Genomic DNA, 17619 nt, shown 5'->3' with positions numbered 1-17619 from the left:
TTAGTGGTGTCTCTTGCTTCATGGTGTTGCAGCCTCTTGGTTCTTTCAGAGAAGGTGTGTATTTTACATGAGCCGATTATTGGCCAGGAGCGTTGCTAGAAATGCTCCTTCGGCTGATAATCGGCCTTTGTAAAAGTGACAGCGAGAAGCGGGAAAATGCTGGATCTTCAGCTGCTTGCATCTTTTTAACTGGTTTTAAAATTTATCGTTCTCAGCCGCACATCTCCCTGTGTAAAAGGGATGGGGGGGCCAATAACTGGGAAACTGAGAGCACAGGTATGCATATATTCATGCTGTCAAGTTTCCAGATCCAACAAGCAGTGCATATATACATTCTGCGCTGCTGTGTGATCTGGCATCCCGTTCTCCCGTCCTGCTGTCCAGCTACCCCTGTATCTTTAGGACACTACCTCCTCCAGAATGGTGTTTTCTTTTCAGTCTGACACAGTGCTCTCTGCTTACATCTCTGTCCGAGACAGGAACTGTCCAGAGCAGAAAAAGGTTTTCTATGGAAATTTGCTGCTGGTCTGGACACTTCCACTCTAATACAGAGATGTCAGCAGAGAGCACTGTGTCAGACTGAAAAGGAAACATCACTTCCTGCGGGACATACAGCAGCTGATAAGTACTGGAAGACTTGCAATTTTTTAATAGAGGTAAATTACAAATTTATGTAACTTTCTGGAACCATTTGATTTGAAAGATAAAGATTTTTGCTTAATAACCCCTTTAACTGCTATTGACATGACAGGAGAGAACTAGCACATCAGGAGTGGTCTGACTGCTAAGACTGCTACTGATCAAGAGATTTTAGAAAAATTGTTTCACCAAATGAACAGACTGGCTATGCAAAGCAAGCGCTCCATTTGTTTTCCATGTGGCCTTTGAACATTGCTGAGCGCAGAGAGGGGCAATGTTCAATGACCCCCTTAGAAAATGAATGGAGCATTAGTACCGCATACCCTGGCAAAGAAGCTGAACTTTGCCAAACTGACCATTGGCTGTTTGTAGACTATGAATACCTGATGAAAAGAAATAAATAAGTGCTGCTGCTTTTCATTTTCATTTGTGTAGATTATAAGTGAGAATATTATCAAAAATACATTACAGATACCGCCATATACTGCTAACACAAGAAAAGACTCAGTGACCAAGAAAGGAGGGTTAAAGAGAAATTTATTGTATGTATGTGTGTGTGTATGTATGTGTTGTGATTGTTACCTCCCATTACTCACGAAGAGCGTACAGCAACACACAGGACAGGAAAAACCCCCTGTGGAGGAAACCTGCAGGGAAGCCATGGCCACTGTATTGCCCTTCCTCTGGCATTCTAAGGGAGGATAACACTATATATCATCAATCATTTAGTTGGGGCTGTGTAGAGAGAGTGTATATGTTAATTTGTGTCAGTGTGTGTGACTTTTAAAGGGTTTTTCTACACGAAATGTACTGACGAGGTATCCACCGGATTGCTCATTAGTCACTGAATTACCGACACCCGACACCAACGTCATTCAGTTGTTCAGTGACCCCACTACACAGTAATCAGCCTGTCTTAGTGCATTGTGTAGTGGTGATGATATGTAACAGCAGCTCAGGTGACATTCAAGTGAATATGAGCTGAGCTGCAGTTACACATTGTCACTGCTACACAGTGACCAGAGACAAACATCATTCACTGTGCAGTGCGGGATGCTCAGCTGATCAGTGTGGCTGCCGGTTGTCGGCACCTCGCTGATCAGTGACTGATGGGATATCCTGTTGATAGGTCATCAGTACATTTTTCCTGGAAAACCCCTTTAAAAGTACTGTGTTGGTGTGTTGGAGGGTAAAGGGAATGATGTGTTTGTGCATGCATGTGTTTTACATTACCTGCTCCTTTGGGTCATCCGTCATGGTCTTCTTAGTCGAGGATCTCAATTGATGTTCCAGGGTCCACTGCTGTGTCGATCTGGCTTACGATGTTACCGACCACTTTCCACCTGCATGGATACAAAATGATGTTCCTGCAGCGAGCGCATGAATATGGGTAACCCCATGGGCCTTGGACTTTGAACTCCCATGCGCTCCTCCTCCACCAACGAATGGCCCAGCTGTGATGGGGACGCCTCTGTCGCATCCATGCCCAGTGGAAAGGGTCCTGTGCCATGATCTGGAATTAAATAATTTATGATTGAATCATCTTTTCATGAAGGATTCATAATCATAGACTACACTTCTGGCTATACATATTTTTTTGATTACTTACCTCTTCACACGTGGTCTGGTCAATCCAAGCTCTGAAGTCCATCCGGTAAAGCAAATAGTTCCGTTGGTCGTGCAGCTCTTCCTTCCGCCATTCCCAGGATCTTCCTAAGGCCCACGCGTAGATCTCGTATCTGAAGTCCTCATCTTCTTCAAACTGGTTCGCTAGATAACTGAAGAAGAGAAAGTGAAGTCATGGTTTACTATATACTTCCATATCAGTGTAAAAGAATCTTGTCTGGATTTAATAATAGTAACAATGTGAAATTATGTTGATATGAACCTATATGGTACAAATGCTACATGCTAAAATCTATAGGCTTTTTATGCTTTCTCTGCATATATATAATAAAATACCCTTTCACCTTTCTCCTATGTAATAAACATAATTGTTTTACAAACTATGATGGAAAAGCTGACTTATAGCATCAGATTTACAATTACTTGACAGCATTCCCTTAGACATATACACATGAATAAACTCACAGGGATGCAAAAAAGTATTCTTTATACTCCTCGATGGTCAGTCCAGCTCTCTTGAAGTACACGAGGGTCATTGCTAGCAGATACTAGTAAGAGAAGAAAAGAAGTTATGTTTTAGCTATATGTGGTGATTATATGTCTATGTGTAATATTACAGGACCACCATCCTCACACACACAATTCACCCAAACAGTATATAAGTACCTTGTCCGAGATCCGAAGGCAGATGTCCTTGGCCAAAAACAGTTGGATGTCCTCGTCGTCTAAGAAACAAGTTGAATAAAGGATTATTTCAATTCAACACAGTTTTTAAATGACAAGAAGATGAATGGAGTATACGTATTTCTGTCCCTTTGATTGTTGTCAGGGCACAGCACAGTACAAGCAGCTGTGTCTCTATCTGTTCCTGTTGCTCAGCCCTATTCCCTTCAGATGGCGGGAAATCCTAATAGATTATCTGGTCTCTGCAGTTTTGTATGAATTGATTGTCTGGGCTTTGTCATGTGACCAGCATTACCGGGCTTTATCACAGGTGTTTTTCTTATAATGAATATGGCTGGTAATGCTGATAAAACGGCAAGGCCCACACAGTCAATTTAGGTAAATGATGGAACACAGCATTGAATCTGCTGCAGATCCTGTATATTGTGCTCTATGGCTAAATGAAGTGGGGGCACACCTAAATGTGCCCCCATTCCAATTAAAATGAAGTTATGTTCATACGGCCAATACTGCAGTATCAGCCGGGTAAAAATCTGAGACATCGGCTGTTAGTTGACACAGCAAACAGCGGCCCTGTCAAATAATGGTCGATGTTTATGCCATGTGTGAACATGGCCTAAAGCAGGAAAACTACAATCGTTGGAAGGTGCAGTGAATTTTACCAAGCAGGTTCAGGAATGCAGCTATTTCTTCTGGCTGCAGGTCGGGGTCCTTCCTCCTCTTCATGATGGTGGTCATTGATCTGTGATATAAAAAATAGATTTTACTGTCAGAATTCCAGCGATACAAGATACAACATAGCATAGGCATATAAGAATAAGTGAACAATTTATTAAAAAATAAAAAAGATCCATTGTAATGTAAGGAGAATATATGACCTGTCTTTGGCTAAGAGAAAGTGATGGTAATATAATAGATGAGCTTTGTGCTGTGAATAGTATATAAGATAAGGTGTAATACAGTAAGTGTGGATTTGCAGTGATATAAAATCTTGTACTTACGTCTCCTCTTCATAAAGGTCGATCAGTTCTCTCTTCCTCTTCCTCGCCATCTTTTAAAATGAGAGGAATATTACCATGAATATGTGGGAACATGGATTCTGAAGAAGATATTTCCTATGTTGTATTGGCATGAATTTACACTATGGGCACTGCTCTGGCATTATACCAGGGTATAGCGTTAGGCTCGCACCCTGTGATAGTGCTTGAAGGGGCCCAGAAGCCTCCCAATACATAAGAAGACTTGTGTATTATAGGCGCATAGTATATTGGGGGTGGGGGGGAGTATCAAGTTACAAGTCTGTTTAATTGTTTTTTTACCCTATATGCATGCCTTCTGATTAGTTTACCAGCCAGACAGGGGTTAAGTGATTATACAGTACATCCCAACTTAACCCCTGCCTGGCTGGTAATTTGAGCAGGAGGCATGCATACAGGGTATACAGCCTGCTGGATAGCAACACAGACACGGCCCACTCAGAAGCAGAAGCTTGCTCCTCTTGAGCAGGAAACCCTGTTTAGACTGTGGATTCTCTTCATTATAATAGGGGTACTTGTTCCCCTATTTTTTGTGTGTGTGTGTGTCCCTCGCTGTAGTAACAGAAAAACAGAAAAATCTACAATATATGAGATCAATTACCTGGAACCGAAGTCGCCTCTTCTAAGCATAAAATAAGAAACAGTAAAGAATTGGTTATTATAAGTCCTTTATTCTAAGGAAAATAATGCAAATAATAAATTCATCAATTCATTTGCTTATTCTTTAAGTTTTTCATTGCATCATTTAAATAACATAATAACTTTATTGTACAGATCATTTAGTCATTTCATTCGTGTCCATATCAAATATTTCAGTGAGTTTATTTCACTACATTTGCAAAACATTCTTCAAGAATGAAAAGAATCATGTTTGTGCTCTCATACAAATGTCCTAGTTTCTCATTAATATAGCCTAATATTTATTGATTAAAGGAGAAGCAAATTTTTTTTTTATTAAAGTATTGTATTGCCCCCCCCCCCAAAAAAAAAATAAAGTTATACAAATCACTAATATACACTTATTAAGGGAAATGCACATAAAGGGGCATGGCAGGGGGACAGTGAGGGACACAGGGCACTGGAGGGACACTGAGCATCCCTCTGCCATCATCCTCTCCAGCAGCCACAGCCCACACAGCTCTGGAAGTGACATCACCATGTTATCCAGGAAGTGACATCACCATTTTATCCAGGAAGTGAAGCCTTGGTGCAGTAGTAAGTGCAGGGAGAAAAGCACTTTATAAGCATTATCCATAATAAGTGTATATTGGTACCATCAGGTAGATCCTCTTTAATCTGACACAGGGATAAAACGGAGCCGTCACAGGGAAGCCGATGCCGCGGTCCGTTTTTCGATCCGCGGCCCGGTTCCCGTTTATGGCACCATTCTATCCAGGGGTACCGGGTTGGTGCTCTAGCACTGGCTTGCTTTGGGGGCTCCCCCTCAGCCAATTAGTGTTTTGTGGCAGTGATTTGCTGAGGGGAACAGGGCAGGGTAGCGCACTGATTTGCTGAGGGGAACATCCAGGCGTATGTAACTGACAGTAACTGACAACTGTTAACCCCCCGCTGGCCGGAGCATACTGTACCTGCTCCACGTTCGAGCTTGCTTTGGGGGTTCCTGGCTGGACGTCCTCCTCAGCAAATCAGTGCACTGCCCTGTTGCAGCACACTGATTGGTTGAGGGGAATGTCCAGATGCTGGAAGCCCCCAAAGCAAGCAGGAGTGTGAAGCAGGTATAGTATGTGAGGGGTTTAACGGGGCTATAACCAGGGCCATTTCTAGTACCGGGCGGGCCGGGCGACTTCACGGGGCGCCGACAGCTAGGGGGCCCCCGCGCACTCATGGCATCGGTGCTGGTACCAGCAGCCCCCCCTGCTCCCTGCCCAACCAGGACCTCTTACCCTGGACACCACAGGGCTCCGGGCACTAGCCTCCCTCCATCCCTCACTGATGTCCTCAGTGCGGCCCCTTGTCCCTGCAGCTGATGACGGATCCCGCAGCAGGCGCCGGAATTACGTCATCGGGCATCCTGGGGGATCCCTCCGGCCTCCGGCAAGGTGAAGAGGGGATTGGATTAGGTAAGTATAATGCTGTTGTTTTTTTCCCGGAGGAGGGGGGGAGGGGTTGGGTTACGTGGCTGAAGTCCTATATACAGCCCTATACACAGTCCTATATACTATCCTATACACAGTCCTATATACAGGCTGTATATAGGACTGTGTATAGGATAGTATATAAGACTGTGTATAAGATAGTATATAGGGCTGTGTATAGGACTGTGTATAGGATAGTATATAGGACTGTGTATAGGATAGTATATAGGACTGTGTATAGGATAGTATATAGGATAGTATATAGGGCTGTATATACGACTGTGTGTAGGATAGTATATAGGGCTGTATATAGGACTGTGTATAGCAAAGTGTATAGGGCTGTATATAGGACTGTGTATAGGATAGTATATAGGACTGTGTATAGGATAGTATATAGGGGTGTATATAGGATAGTATATAGGACTGTGTATAGGATAGTATATAGGACTGTGTATAGGATAGTATATCGGGCTGTATAATACAGCCCTATATACTATCCTATACACAGTCCTATATAATATCCTATACACAGTCCTATATACTATCCTATACACAGTCCTATATATAGGACTGTGTATAGGATAGTATATCGGGCTGTATCGGGCTGTATAATACAGCCCTATATACTTTCCTATACACAGTCCTATATAATATCCTATACACAGTCCTATATACTATCCTATACACAGTCCTATATACTATCCTATACACAGCCCTATATACTATCCTATACACAGCCTTATATACTATCCTATACACAGCCCTATATACTATCCTATACACAGTCCTATATACTATCCTATACACAAGACTGTGTTTAGGATAGTTTAGGATAATATATAGGATAGGATAGTATATAGGCCCTATATACAGCCCTATATACTATGCTATGCACAGTCCTATATACAGCCCTATATACTATCCTATACACAGTCCTATATACAGCCCTATATACTATCCTATACACAGTCCTATATACAGCCCTATATACTATCCTATACACAGTCCTATATTCTATCCTATACAAAGTCCTATATACTATCCTATACACAGTCCTATATACAGCCCTATATACTATCATATACACAGTCCTATATTCTATCCTATACAAAGTCCTATATACAGCCCATTATACTATCCTATCCACAGTCCTATATACTATCCTATACACAGTCCTATATACTATCCTATACACAGTCCTATATACAGCCCTATATACTATCCTATACACAGTCCTATATACAGCCCTATATACTATCCTATATTACTATATGGGGCACAGCAGGAGGCATTATTACTATATGGAAGCACAGCAGGGAGCATTATTACTATATGGAGGCACATCAGGGAGCATTATTACTATATGGAGGCACAGCAGGGGACATTATTACTATATGGGGGCACAGCAGGGGATCCTGCATACAGGGGGCAACACAGATACCTATTGACTTTAAAAGCAGAATTACTATAATTTGGGAGACTATAAGGAGGGAAAAATGGAAGGAAGTTGCTAGAAATGTGCGGAAGCCTAAGATGTCTGTCTGAAGAAACGAATTGTAGCTGCAAGAAGTTGTTGTGGAGGTCTGGGCCCGATAGAGAGAAAAAAGAAAGTGACGCCTCCGATCAAAGATGACATCACCTGTAAGTCCCTGAATGATGTTTTTGTATATTTTGTATTCAGTAGAACTTTATCTGTTAGGGGTGCAACACTGCTCTATGCCGCAGTACACACACTGCTTCTTCCTAGTAACCCGAATCTTGATAAAAGCCCCCCTTCCTTTCCCAGGGCTGAACTGAGTGATGGGGGGGGGGGGGCACTTTTATCAAGATTTGCCCTGTTGCCAAAATGCCCTAGAAACTGCCCTGGCTATAACTTACATACTCACAGCGGGATGTCAATATGTCCTCTCATAGAAACCAACAGGAAGGGATCCGCAGCGGATTTCGCTGGGAATTCACAGCGAGAAATATGCTGTGGATCAGGTTTGTGTGTTTGTACACTAATGCTAATATTCATTAGACTAGAAATCAAGGGGAGCCTCAGCACCCATAGTGCTGCATGCAGCAGTGCTAGCCATAGCTAACTGTGCTGAAACAGGGCATGAGCAGCCCTGCAGTTTCCAACACACCCAATGATGACAGCAGAGTGGCCGTCTTACCCCTTACTAATGCCGCTCTTTGAAAATGTGGGGGAAAAAAAAAAATTACCGTCTTTAAAGTTATATAACTTTATGTAAGAAATGTCAAACAAAAAGTACTGTGACTGTCTGTATCTGTAACATGTAGATGGATTTCTTTTGTATTTACTTATTTTGGATTTCTATTCTAATTAAACGCTATGGGGGAGATTTATCAAACTGGTAGAATTGGCTCAGTTGCCCCTAGCAACCAATCAGACTCCACCTTTCATTTTTAAAGAATCTGTGAAGAATAAAAAGTGGAATCTGATTGGTTGCTAGGGGCAACTAAGACAATTCTACTTTACACCAGTTTGATAAATCTCCCCCTATGTGTGTGTACATAGCCTAATATACTGTATAATACTAAGTCACATAAAGACACAATGGAGGAGATATACAGTATAGCATATTGCAATATTATATAATAATGGGACGATTATATAATATAATAATAGTATTGCTGCCTTATAAGAATATGCCCTGTTGCCCATAGCAACCAATCACAGCTCATATTTAATTATACCAGGCCTTATTAATATAGGAAAACTAAGCTGTGATTGGTTGCTATGGGTAACAACGAATATTATAACTATAACTCTGCTTGAGCAATCGCCCCCAATTTCTTTATAATTATAGATAACCATAGAATAGTAATAATAATAATAATAATAATAATAATATTTTATCGTACTCATAAGTGTTGGGATTTATTCTTTATTACTCTGGCGCTCCAGTGTGCTGTTTATATGTAAGACACATTTTATAGATATGCTAATTATCCTGTTTGGTGCACTGGGGGCGTCCTTCACCCCTGCCCGCTCCTCCTCTAGTATTCTTTATTCATTAGGGGGTGATGAGGAGCGGGCTGGGGTAAAGGACGCCCCCAGTGCACCAAACAGGATAATCTGCATATCTATAAAATTTGACATATTAACAGCACACTGGAGCGCCATAATAGAGGGACCATGGACGTCTTTGTATAATGCCCTACTGGCTGCCCAAACCTACCGATAGATTCCCTATAATAATTGTTCTGGATATTACTATACTGTATAATTACTACATCACCATAAAGATAAGAAATGAACCACTCACAATTGCAAGTTGAAAAGTTATTTTTATTAATGGAAAAAAAATACAGTGAAAACATAAATACCATAAACAGTGAGCCACGACTGCTGATACATAAACCAGTAACAAGGAGGACTCAGAGTGGGGGAGCACTTACTATGGTACAAATAACAGATCACATAATGTGCAGTACAATAGCAGCATAGTACATGAGGTAATACATAACAGCAGGATTACAGGGAAGCACAGACATCAAACTGCAGGTGCAGAACAGAACATCTGAGAAGTACATGAGCTCTACCTGTAACCAGGTAATAATTACTGAGGTCCATGCACACAGCCCCCGCCCTGACGTATGTTTCTTCGAGGGGTACGAATTACTAATACACATTATAATAGACACAATGGCGGAGATAGATTGCATTGTCTTATAATAACAATGTCCTCTGTTGCCCATAGAAACCAATCACAGCTCATATTTAATTATACTAGAGCTTAATAATATAGGAAAGCTGAGCTGTGATTGGTTGCTATGGGCAACAAAGATTATTATTACTGTAAAAGACACAATGGGGGAGGGATATTACAATGTCTTATAATAATGTCCTCTGTAGCACATAGCGACCAATCACAACTCTGCTTTCATTATAGCAGAGCACATTAATATAGAAAAGCTGAGCTGTGATCGGTTGCTATTGGCAACAAAGATTATTATTACTATAAAAGACATAACTGGAGATAATTGCTCTCTTACAGTAATAATGTCCTCTGTTGCCCATAGCAACCAATCACATCTCATATTTAATTATACCAGAGCCCAATAATGAAGGAAACTGATCTGTGATTGGTTGCTATTGGCAACAAGGGACATTATTACTATAAAGGACACAATAGAGGAGATAGATTACAGTGTCTTATAATAATGTCCTCTGTTGCCCATAGCAACCAATCACTCTGCCTTGATTATACCAGAGCTCATATATATAAAGGAAAGCTGAGCTGTGATTGGTTGCTATGGACAACAAAGAATATTATTATTTTAAATGACCCAATGGGGAGATATATTGCACTTTCTTACAGTAATAATGTCCTCTGTCGCCCATAGCAACCAATCACAGCTCCGCTTTCATTATAGCAGAGCCCATTAGTATAGGAAAGCTGAGCTGGGATTGGTTGCTATGGGCAACCAAGGACAATATTATTGTAAAACAGCTTGATCAATCTCCCACAATTACTTTCATAGTTACATATAACAATAGAATAATAATAATGGGGATAAACATTACCAAAAATCACCAGGAGAATTGTGCTGCTACTTTACCTCTGAAGACTTGTAGACGGTTGGTGATGTCTCTCAGGTCGCGCTGATGTACAGTCGGGTCTCCTCTTCCTCCGCAGAATACAGGAAATACTCACAAAGTCGCAAAATCAGGAACAAAATGAAGCCGGTCTGTTCTCCAAAGGAGCAATCGCTGACTGGCAACGGGTGATGTTGTTTGTTTATTTTTCAATCCAAATCCAGCGATCCTATTGGCTGATGCCGGCGACAACCAGATCCTGTGATCCTATTGGCTGATGCCTGCAGCGCTAAGATCCTGTGATCCTATTGGCTGATGCCTGCAGCGCTAAGATCCTGCGATCCTATTGGCTGATGCCTGTGGCACCTATTATGGCCATTCTACCCATCAATGTCTATGGCAAAGACCACAGTAATGCCATGCAGCATTTATATTATAAGACTTCTCAGTTACTGCTAGAACCTGAGGATATCCTTATATTTTTCCTCCGTGTGTCTGTAGTGGGAGCTGCCATGTTGGTCTATAAGTTTATTTGGCTAATTCAGAATAAGCAAGGGCAAAGGTCATGTCTCCAGGCATTGCCTAATGGGCAACAGGTTTCCAAAACTGATGCCTGGAGGTATATATAACATTGATCTGTTATGTTACAGGGTCAGGGGCGATGTCTGAATTCAGTTTGGGGTCTCATTGTCTGGACTTTTTTCGGTAAAATAACTGGTTTGGAGAATTCCTGCTCCTACAAGGACCATAAACACCTTGGACCTTCTTGTACAACATCACATCCTCTCCTTCAGCCACTCCTCGAGACATCGCATAACAGTGCACCCACACACGCCTGACCCTGCAGAACATCGCATAGCAGTGCACCCACACACCCCTGACCCATCAGAACATCTCATAACAGTGCACCCAGACACCCCTGACACTGCAGAACATCTCATAACAGTGCACCCAGACACCCCTGACCCTGCAGAACATCTCATAACAGTGTACCCAGACACTCCTGACCCTGCAGAATATCGCATAACAGTGCACCCACACACGCCTGACCCTGCAGAACATCGCATAACAGTGCACCCACACATGCCTGACTCTGCAGAACATCTCATAACAGTGCACCCAGACACCTCTGACCCTGCAGAACATCTCATAACAGTGCACCCAGACACGCCTGACCCTGCAAAACATCACATAACAGTGCACCCAGACACCCCTGACCCGGCAGAACATCGAATAACAGTGCACACACACACACTGACCCTGCAGAACATCTCATAACAGTGCACCCAGACACTTCTGACCCTGCAGAACATCGCATAACAGTGCACCCACACACGACTGACCCTGCAGAACATCGCCTAACAGTGCACCCACACACGCCTGACCCTGCAGAACATCTCATAACAGTGCACCCAGACACCCCTGACCCTGCAGAACATCTCATAACAGTGTACCCAGACACTCCTGACCCTGCAGAATATCGCATAACAGTGCAGCCAGACACGCCTGACCCTGTGAACATCGCATAACAGTGCACCCACACACGCCTGACTCTGCAGAACATCGCATAACAGTGCACCCACACACACCTGACCCTGCAGAATATCTCATAACAGTGCACCCAGACACCCCTGACCCTGCATAACATTTCATAACAGTGCATCCACATACGCCTGACCCTGCAGAACATCGCATAACAGTACACCCACACACACTAACCCTGCCGAACATCGCACCCACACACCCCTGACCCTGCAGAACATCACTTAAAAGTGCACCCACACACCCCTGACCCTGCAGAACATCACACGCACACAACCCTGAACCTGCAGAACATGACTTAACAGTGCAACCACACACCCCTGACCCTGTAGAACATCGCACCCACACACCCCTGACCCTGCAGAATATTGCACCCACATACTATACAAATTAAAAAAAAATAAAAAACACCCCTGACCCTGCAGAACATTGCCCTCAATGTGGTTTACCTCCTGCTGCTTTATTAACAGCCCGGGAAACCAGCTGCCTCACAGCTTCATAGTTACAGTGCAGGGCGGGCGAGCGGGGGCAGGATGGATGGGTAAGTAAATTTATTACAGTGACCCTGCAGAACATCGCATAAAAGTGCACCCACACACGCCTGACTCTGCAGAACATGGCATAACAGTGCACCCACACACACTGACCCTGCAGAACATCTCATAACAGTGCACCCAGACACCCCTGACCCTGCAGAACATGACATAACAGTGCACCCACACACACTGACCCTGCAGAACATCGCATAACAGCACACCCACACACACTAACCCTGCAGAACATTGCACCTACACACCCCAGACCCTGCAGAACATCACTTAAAAGTGCACCCACACACCCCTGACCCTGCAGAACATCACACCCACACACCCCTGAACCTGCAGAACATGACTTAACAGTGCAACCACGCACCCCTGACCCTGCAGAACATCGCACCCACACACCCCTGATCTGCAGAATATTGCACCCACATACTATACAAATAAAAAAAAAAAACACCCCTGACCCTGCAGAACATTGCCCTCAATGTGGTTTACCTCCTGCTGCCTCATTAACAGCCCGGGAAACCAGCTGCCTCACAGCTTCATAGTTACAGTGCAGGGCGGGCGAGCGGGTGCAGGATGGATGGGTAAGTAAATTTATTACAGTGACCCGGAAAGCAATGGCGATTGGTACTGTCCGAGACAGCACCAATCGCCATTAGTGTCCGGGAAAAAGATGGCGCCCCATGATTGCCGTGATGGGCCGGCCGGTAAAAAAAGTGTAAAATAAAAGTTTCCCCCTAAAAGTTTCTAGATAGCTGAGGGGTGCAGAACAGTATACTATGCAGGTGAGCACTATACTCACCTGATCTGGGCATCTGGAGTGAAGATCGGCGGTCCCGCGGCGTCTTCTCCGCGTCGTCTAACTTCGGCTCCCGTCGGCTCTTTGTCGTCTAACTTCGGAAATCTTCTGCTCTTAAGGCTCCCTGGTCATCTAACTTCGGAAATCTTCGGCAGCTTCACTCTACTGCCCCCTAGCGGCTGATCAGTATATATTGTACACTGATCAGTTGCTTTGGGGTAAAAAGAGTGGGGTTTTTTTTTCAAATTTTTTTTTTTGCAGCTGATCAGCAACTCCTCCTTTTTGCCGTATGGGTTGTTTTCCTCCTTTTTTTCTATATCCTACCGCCACTGTCTGCTGATAAGTACCGCACACAAGTGCGGCATTTATCAGCAACCGCTTGGCTTTTTTTTTTTTTTTACTGTAAAAATAAAATGTAAAAAACACTACATTACACTACACTACATGAAATAAAGTTTTACACTACACCACTACACATTTACATACCCCATATACCAATCTCCATATAAAAATGGCCCCCAGGGTGTTTTCGGCAGCGGAGGCATACGCTATTATTGCCTCCGCCACCGAAACAGTGAGGATGAATGGGGGGATCCTTCTTTCCTCCATTCATCCTCATTATCATCTTCCAGTGACGTGTCTGGGGGTAGCGTAGCGTATGCTGCCCCCCAGACACGTCTTTTCCGCCAGAACCTTCCCAATAAGAGATCACGGTAAGGCTAGAAATTCTACAAACTCTGTGAGAGTACCTCAGGGTACACTTACAGATTTTAGAGGCTATGTGCACACGCTGTATCAGACCGGCCGTTCCGTGACCCCGGCCGGGTCACGGAACGGCCGGTCTTAGCCCGGATCATCCCGGACGGTATTTAAGTGATCTTTCCGGCCGCGGAGCTCTGAGCCCGCATCAGATCTTCCCATAACCCACAGTGTGAACTAACAGGTCTTTCTGTGGCCGGAATTCACTGAATTCCAGCTGCAGAAAACTGACATGTCAGTTTTATCCGGCGCCACATGGGATGCCGGACAGAGCGCATACGATGTGTGCACGCTCTGGCCGGGATCCCATTGAACATAAAGCTATGTCACACACCGCAAAACTACGGCCATCCCCCTCTTCCGGTTCCTCGCTGCCCAAAGTACTGTAGCTTGCGGCACGATCCGAAGGACCCCGTATCGTACCAGGGCAACATTTTCCAGGTGACGTCCCCCACACTGGAAAAATGGAGACCCCAGAAGAAGTGCAGAGTGTGCCGTCATGGGGGGATTAGGAAGGACACCATTTACCAGTGTGACACCTGTCCTGATCACCCCGGCCTCTGCATACTGGATCGCTTCAAGGCGTACCATACGTCATTGGAGTTCTACATTATCTAAATCAGTGCTTCTCAAACTGTGAGGCGGGCCTCACCAGTGAGGCGCCCCCTAGTTGTTGGTGAAGCCCAGCTGAGGAGCCAGTTTTCACAAAAGTAACTATGATCTGCACAGTCCGTTTTTGCTGTTTGCAAAAATCTCCATTTTAGCAACATTATTAATTTATTTTGTACTTGCTTTATTAGTATATAGAGCTTGGGAGATGGGTAAAAGGTAGCCTTAGTATTGTTTACAGCTTTTAAATGGACTTTTACCCCAGATAGTGAGGCCCAGGCACCCTCTTGGTCAATATGGTGAGGCCCAGGCATTGCCTTGGTCTGTTGGGTGAGGCTCCAGTAGAAAAAGTTTGAGAAGCTCTGATCTAAATAGTTTCCCTTATTCCTATTTCAGGGGTCACGTTGATCCAGGGATTATTCTGATTGCCATTATGGAGTCGGGAAGGAATTTTTTCCCAGTGATGAGGCTACTGTTGTCTGCCTCACGAGGGTTTTTTTTGCTTTCCTCTGCATCAACACAGGTTGAATTTGATGGACTTCTGTCCTTTTCAACCTTATAAATTAATAATTGGCCTAATACCCCTAAATAAATTAAAAATTATCCCTTTCCCCAACTAAATAGGTATGGCCACCAGGACAGTAGAAACCCCCCACAAGTGACCCCATTCTGGAAACTACACCCCATATGGAATCTAACAAGGGGGGCAGCGGGGATATGGCACCCTGGTGACGGGCACATTTGTCCCATGAAAATGAAAAAAATTGTATTTTTTTTTATTTTCACAGCACATGTTCTACAGTGGGATGTACCAGTGGGATCCATATGCTTACTGCACCTCTTGTTAGATTCCTTATGGGGTGTAGTTTCCAGAATGGGGTCACTTGTGGGGGGTTTCTACTGTCCTGGTGTAGTTTCCAGAATGGGGTCACTTGTGGGGGGTTTCTACTGTCTTGGCAGCACAGGGGTTTTGTAATTGCGACATGGCCTCCATCCTCCATTCCAGACTCTAAATGGCGCTCTGTCCCTTTGGTCGCTTGCCCTGTGCCCATATGGCACATCATGTCCACATCATGTGGGGTATTTTCGTACTCAGAGGAAATTACCCTACACGTTTGAGTTCATTTTCTTTTTTAACCCGTTGTGGAAATAGAAAAAATCAAGGATAGACCAACATTTAGTGTAAAAAAAAATAAATTTCTACACTAAATCATTGATCTTGTCTTCATTTTTTCATTTTCACAAGGGGTTAAAAGATAAAAAAAAAACACAAAATGTGTAGAACAATTTCCCCTGAGTACGAAAATACCCCACATGTGTACATAAAGCGCCATGTGGGTGCAGGGTAAGCCTCCAAAGGGAAGGAGCGCCATTTGGCTTTTGGAGGCTGGATTTGGCTGGAATGGATTTTGACGGCCTTGTTGCATTTAAAAGGCCTCTGTGTTGCCAAGACAGTTGAAACCCCCCTCAGGTGATACCATTATGGAAACTACACCCCTCAGGGAATGTAACAAGAGGTAAATGCCCGCCACTGGTGACGGGCACAAATGTGGAACAATGTGGCGTGAAAATGAAATATTAAATTTTTTACACTTTAATGTTGGTTTAGCCTTGAATTTTTCACAAGGGGTTAAAAGAGAAAAAAACACCCAATGTGTAAAGCAATTTCCGTAAATACCCCACATGTGGACATACTGTAAAGTGCCATGTGGGTGCAGGGCAAGCCTCCAAAGGGAAGGCGCACCATTTGGATTTTAGAGGCTGGATTTGGCCTGAATGGATGATAAACGCCATGTCACATTAACAGAGGCCTCCTGCTGCCAAGACAGTGAAAACCCATTCTGGAAACTACATCCCTCAAGGAATCTAACAAGGGGTGCAGTGAGGATATGGACCCCTTGATAATGGCCACATTTGTGCCGTGAAAGTGAAAAAATGAAAATTTTCCCTTTCACGTCACATTGTTCCACATTTGTGCCCGTCACCAGTGGGGTCCATTTGCTCACTGCACCCCTTTTTAGATTCCTTGAGGGATGAATGGGGTCACTTGTGGGGGGGTTTCAAGTGTTTTGGCAACACAAGGGCCTTGTAAATGCAACATGGCCCTTGAAATGCATTCCAGTGAAATTCAGCTTCCAAAGGCCAATTGGCGCTCCTTACCTTTGGAGGCTTGTCCTGCGCCCACTTGGTACTTTAGGTCCACATGTGGGGTATTTCCGTACTTGGTAGAAACTGCGCTACACGTTTGGTGTGTTTTTTTTATTTTATACCCTTGTAAAGATGAAAAATGAAAGCTAGAACAATGTTTTAGTGTAGAAAATTGAATTTTTCCTTTTTCACGCCACATTGTTCTGAAAATCTGTGAAGCACCTGTGAAGTCCAGATGCTCACTGCACCCCTTGTTACATTCCTTAAAGGGTGTAGTTTTCTAAATGGTGTCCCTTTAGGTTTTTTTTTAGGTTTTGGCACCCCAGAGCCTCTGCCAACCTGAAGTGGTACAGTCAAAAATGACTAAATATAACAGAGGCGTTAAAATTCACTAGGCGCTCCTTTATATCTGAGGCTTGTGGTTCCGTCAAATAGCGCAATAGGGCCACATATGGGGTATTTCTATAAACTACAGAATCCGGGCAATCAATATTGGGGTGCATTTCTCTGGTAATAGGTTTACAATTATGAAAGATATTGGATTACAATAAAATTCCTGCGCAAAAAGTTAAAATTTTCACATTTC

The 17619-nt window shown here is 43.6% G+C and overlaps 1 protein-coding gene across 2 annotated transcripts; it reads right to left on the bottom strand.

Annotated features, from left to right (window-relative positions):
* Positions 1-1146: 1146 nt before the first annotated feature.
* LOC138769144 (speedy protein 1-A-like) lies at positions 1147-10886 on the bottom strand. 2 transcript variants are annotated; one of them, XM_069947397.1, is made up of 8 exons: positions 10655-10886; positions 4588-4608; positions 3951-4000; positions 3612-3691; positions 2932-2990; positions 2731-2813; positions 2249-2417; positions 1147-2152 (listed from the first exon to the last, which is right to left on the bottom strand). In XM_069947397.1, exons 3-8 carry the CDS (start codon positions 3998-4000, stop codon positions 1904-1906), a joined length of 690 nt encoding a protein of 229 aa, XP_069803498.1. In that variant the 5' UTR covers positions 4588-4608; positions 10655-10886; the 3' UTR covers positions 1147-1903. The 2 variants fall into 2 exon arrangements, with proteins under 2 accessions (XP_069803498.1, XP_069803499.1); XM_069947398.1 differs by lacking the exon at positions 4588-4608.
* Between the last annotated feature and the right edge of the window lie 6733 nt (positions 10887-17619).

Source organism: Dendropsophus ebraccatus, chromosome 12 (genome assembly GCF_027789765.1).
Source record: "Dendropsophus ebraccatus isolate aDenEbr1 chromosome 12, aDenEbr1.pat, whole genome shotgun sequence".
In the NCBI taxonomy this organism is placed as follows: domain Eukaryota; kingdom Metazoa; phylum Chordata; class Amphibia; order Anura; family Hylidae; genus Dendropsophus; species Dendropsophus ebraccatus.
The sequence above is the reverse complement of the archived record's forward strand: the minus strand, read 5'-3'. Positions and strand labels throughout refer to the sequence as shown.

What these genes read in the sequence shown, in the direction of transcription:
- LOC138769144 (XM_069947397.1), bottom strand. Translation starts at nt 4,000, where the DNA reads ATGGCGAGGAAGAGGAAGAGAGAACTGATCGACCTTTATGAAGAGGAG. An exon ending in GACCTTTATGAAGAGGAGAC is followed by an intron (nt 3,692 to 3,950) that starts GTAAGTACAAGA and finishes TTTATATCACAG; the next exon opens with ATCAATGACCACCATCATGA. An exon ending in GCCTTCGGATCTCGGACAAG is followed by an intron (nt 2,814 to 2,931) that starts GTACTTATATAC and finishes TTCTCTTACTAG; the next exon opens with TATCTGCTAGCAATGACCCT.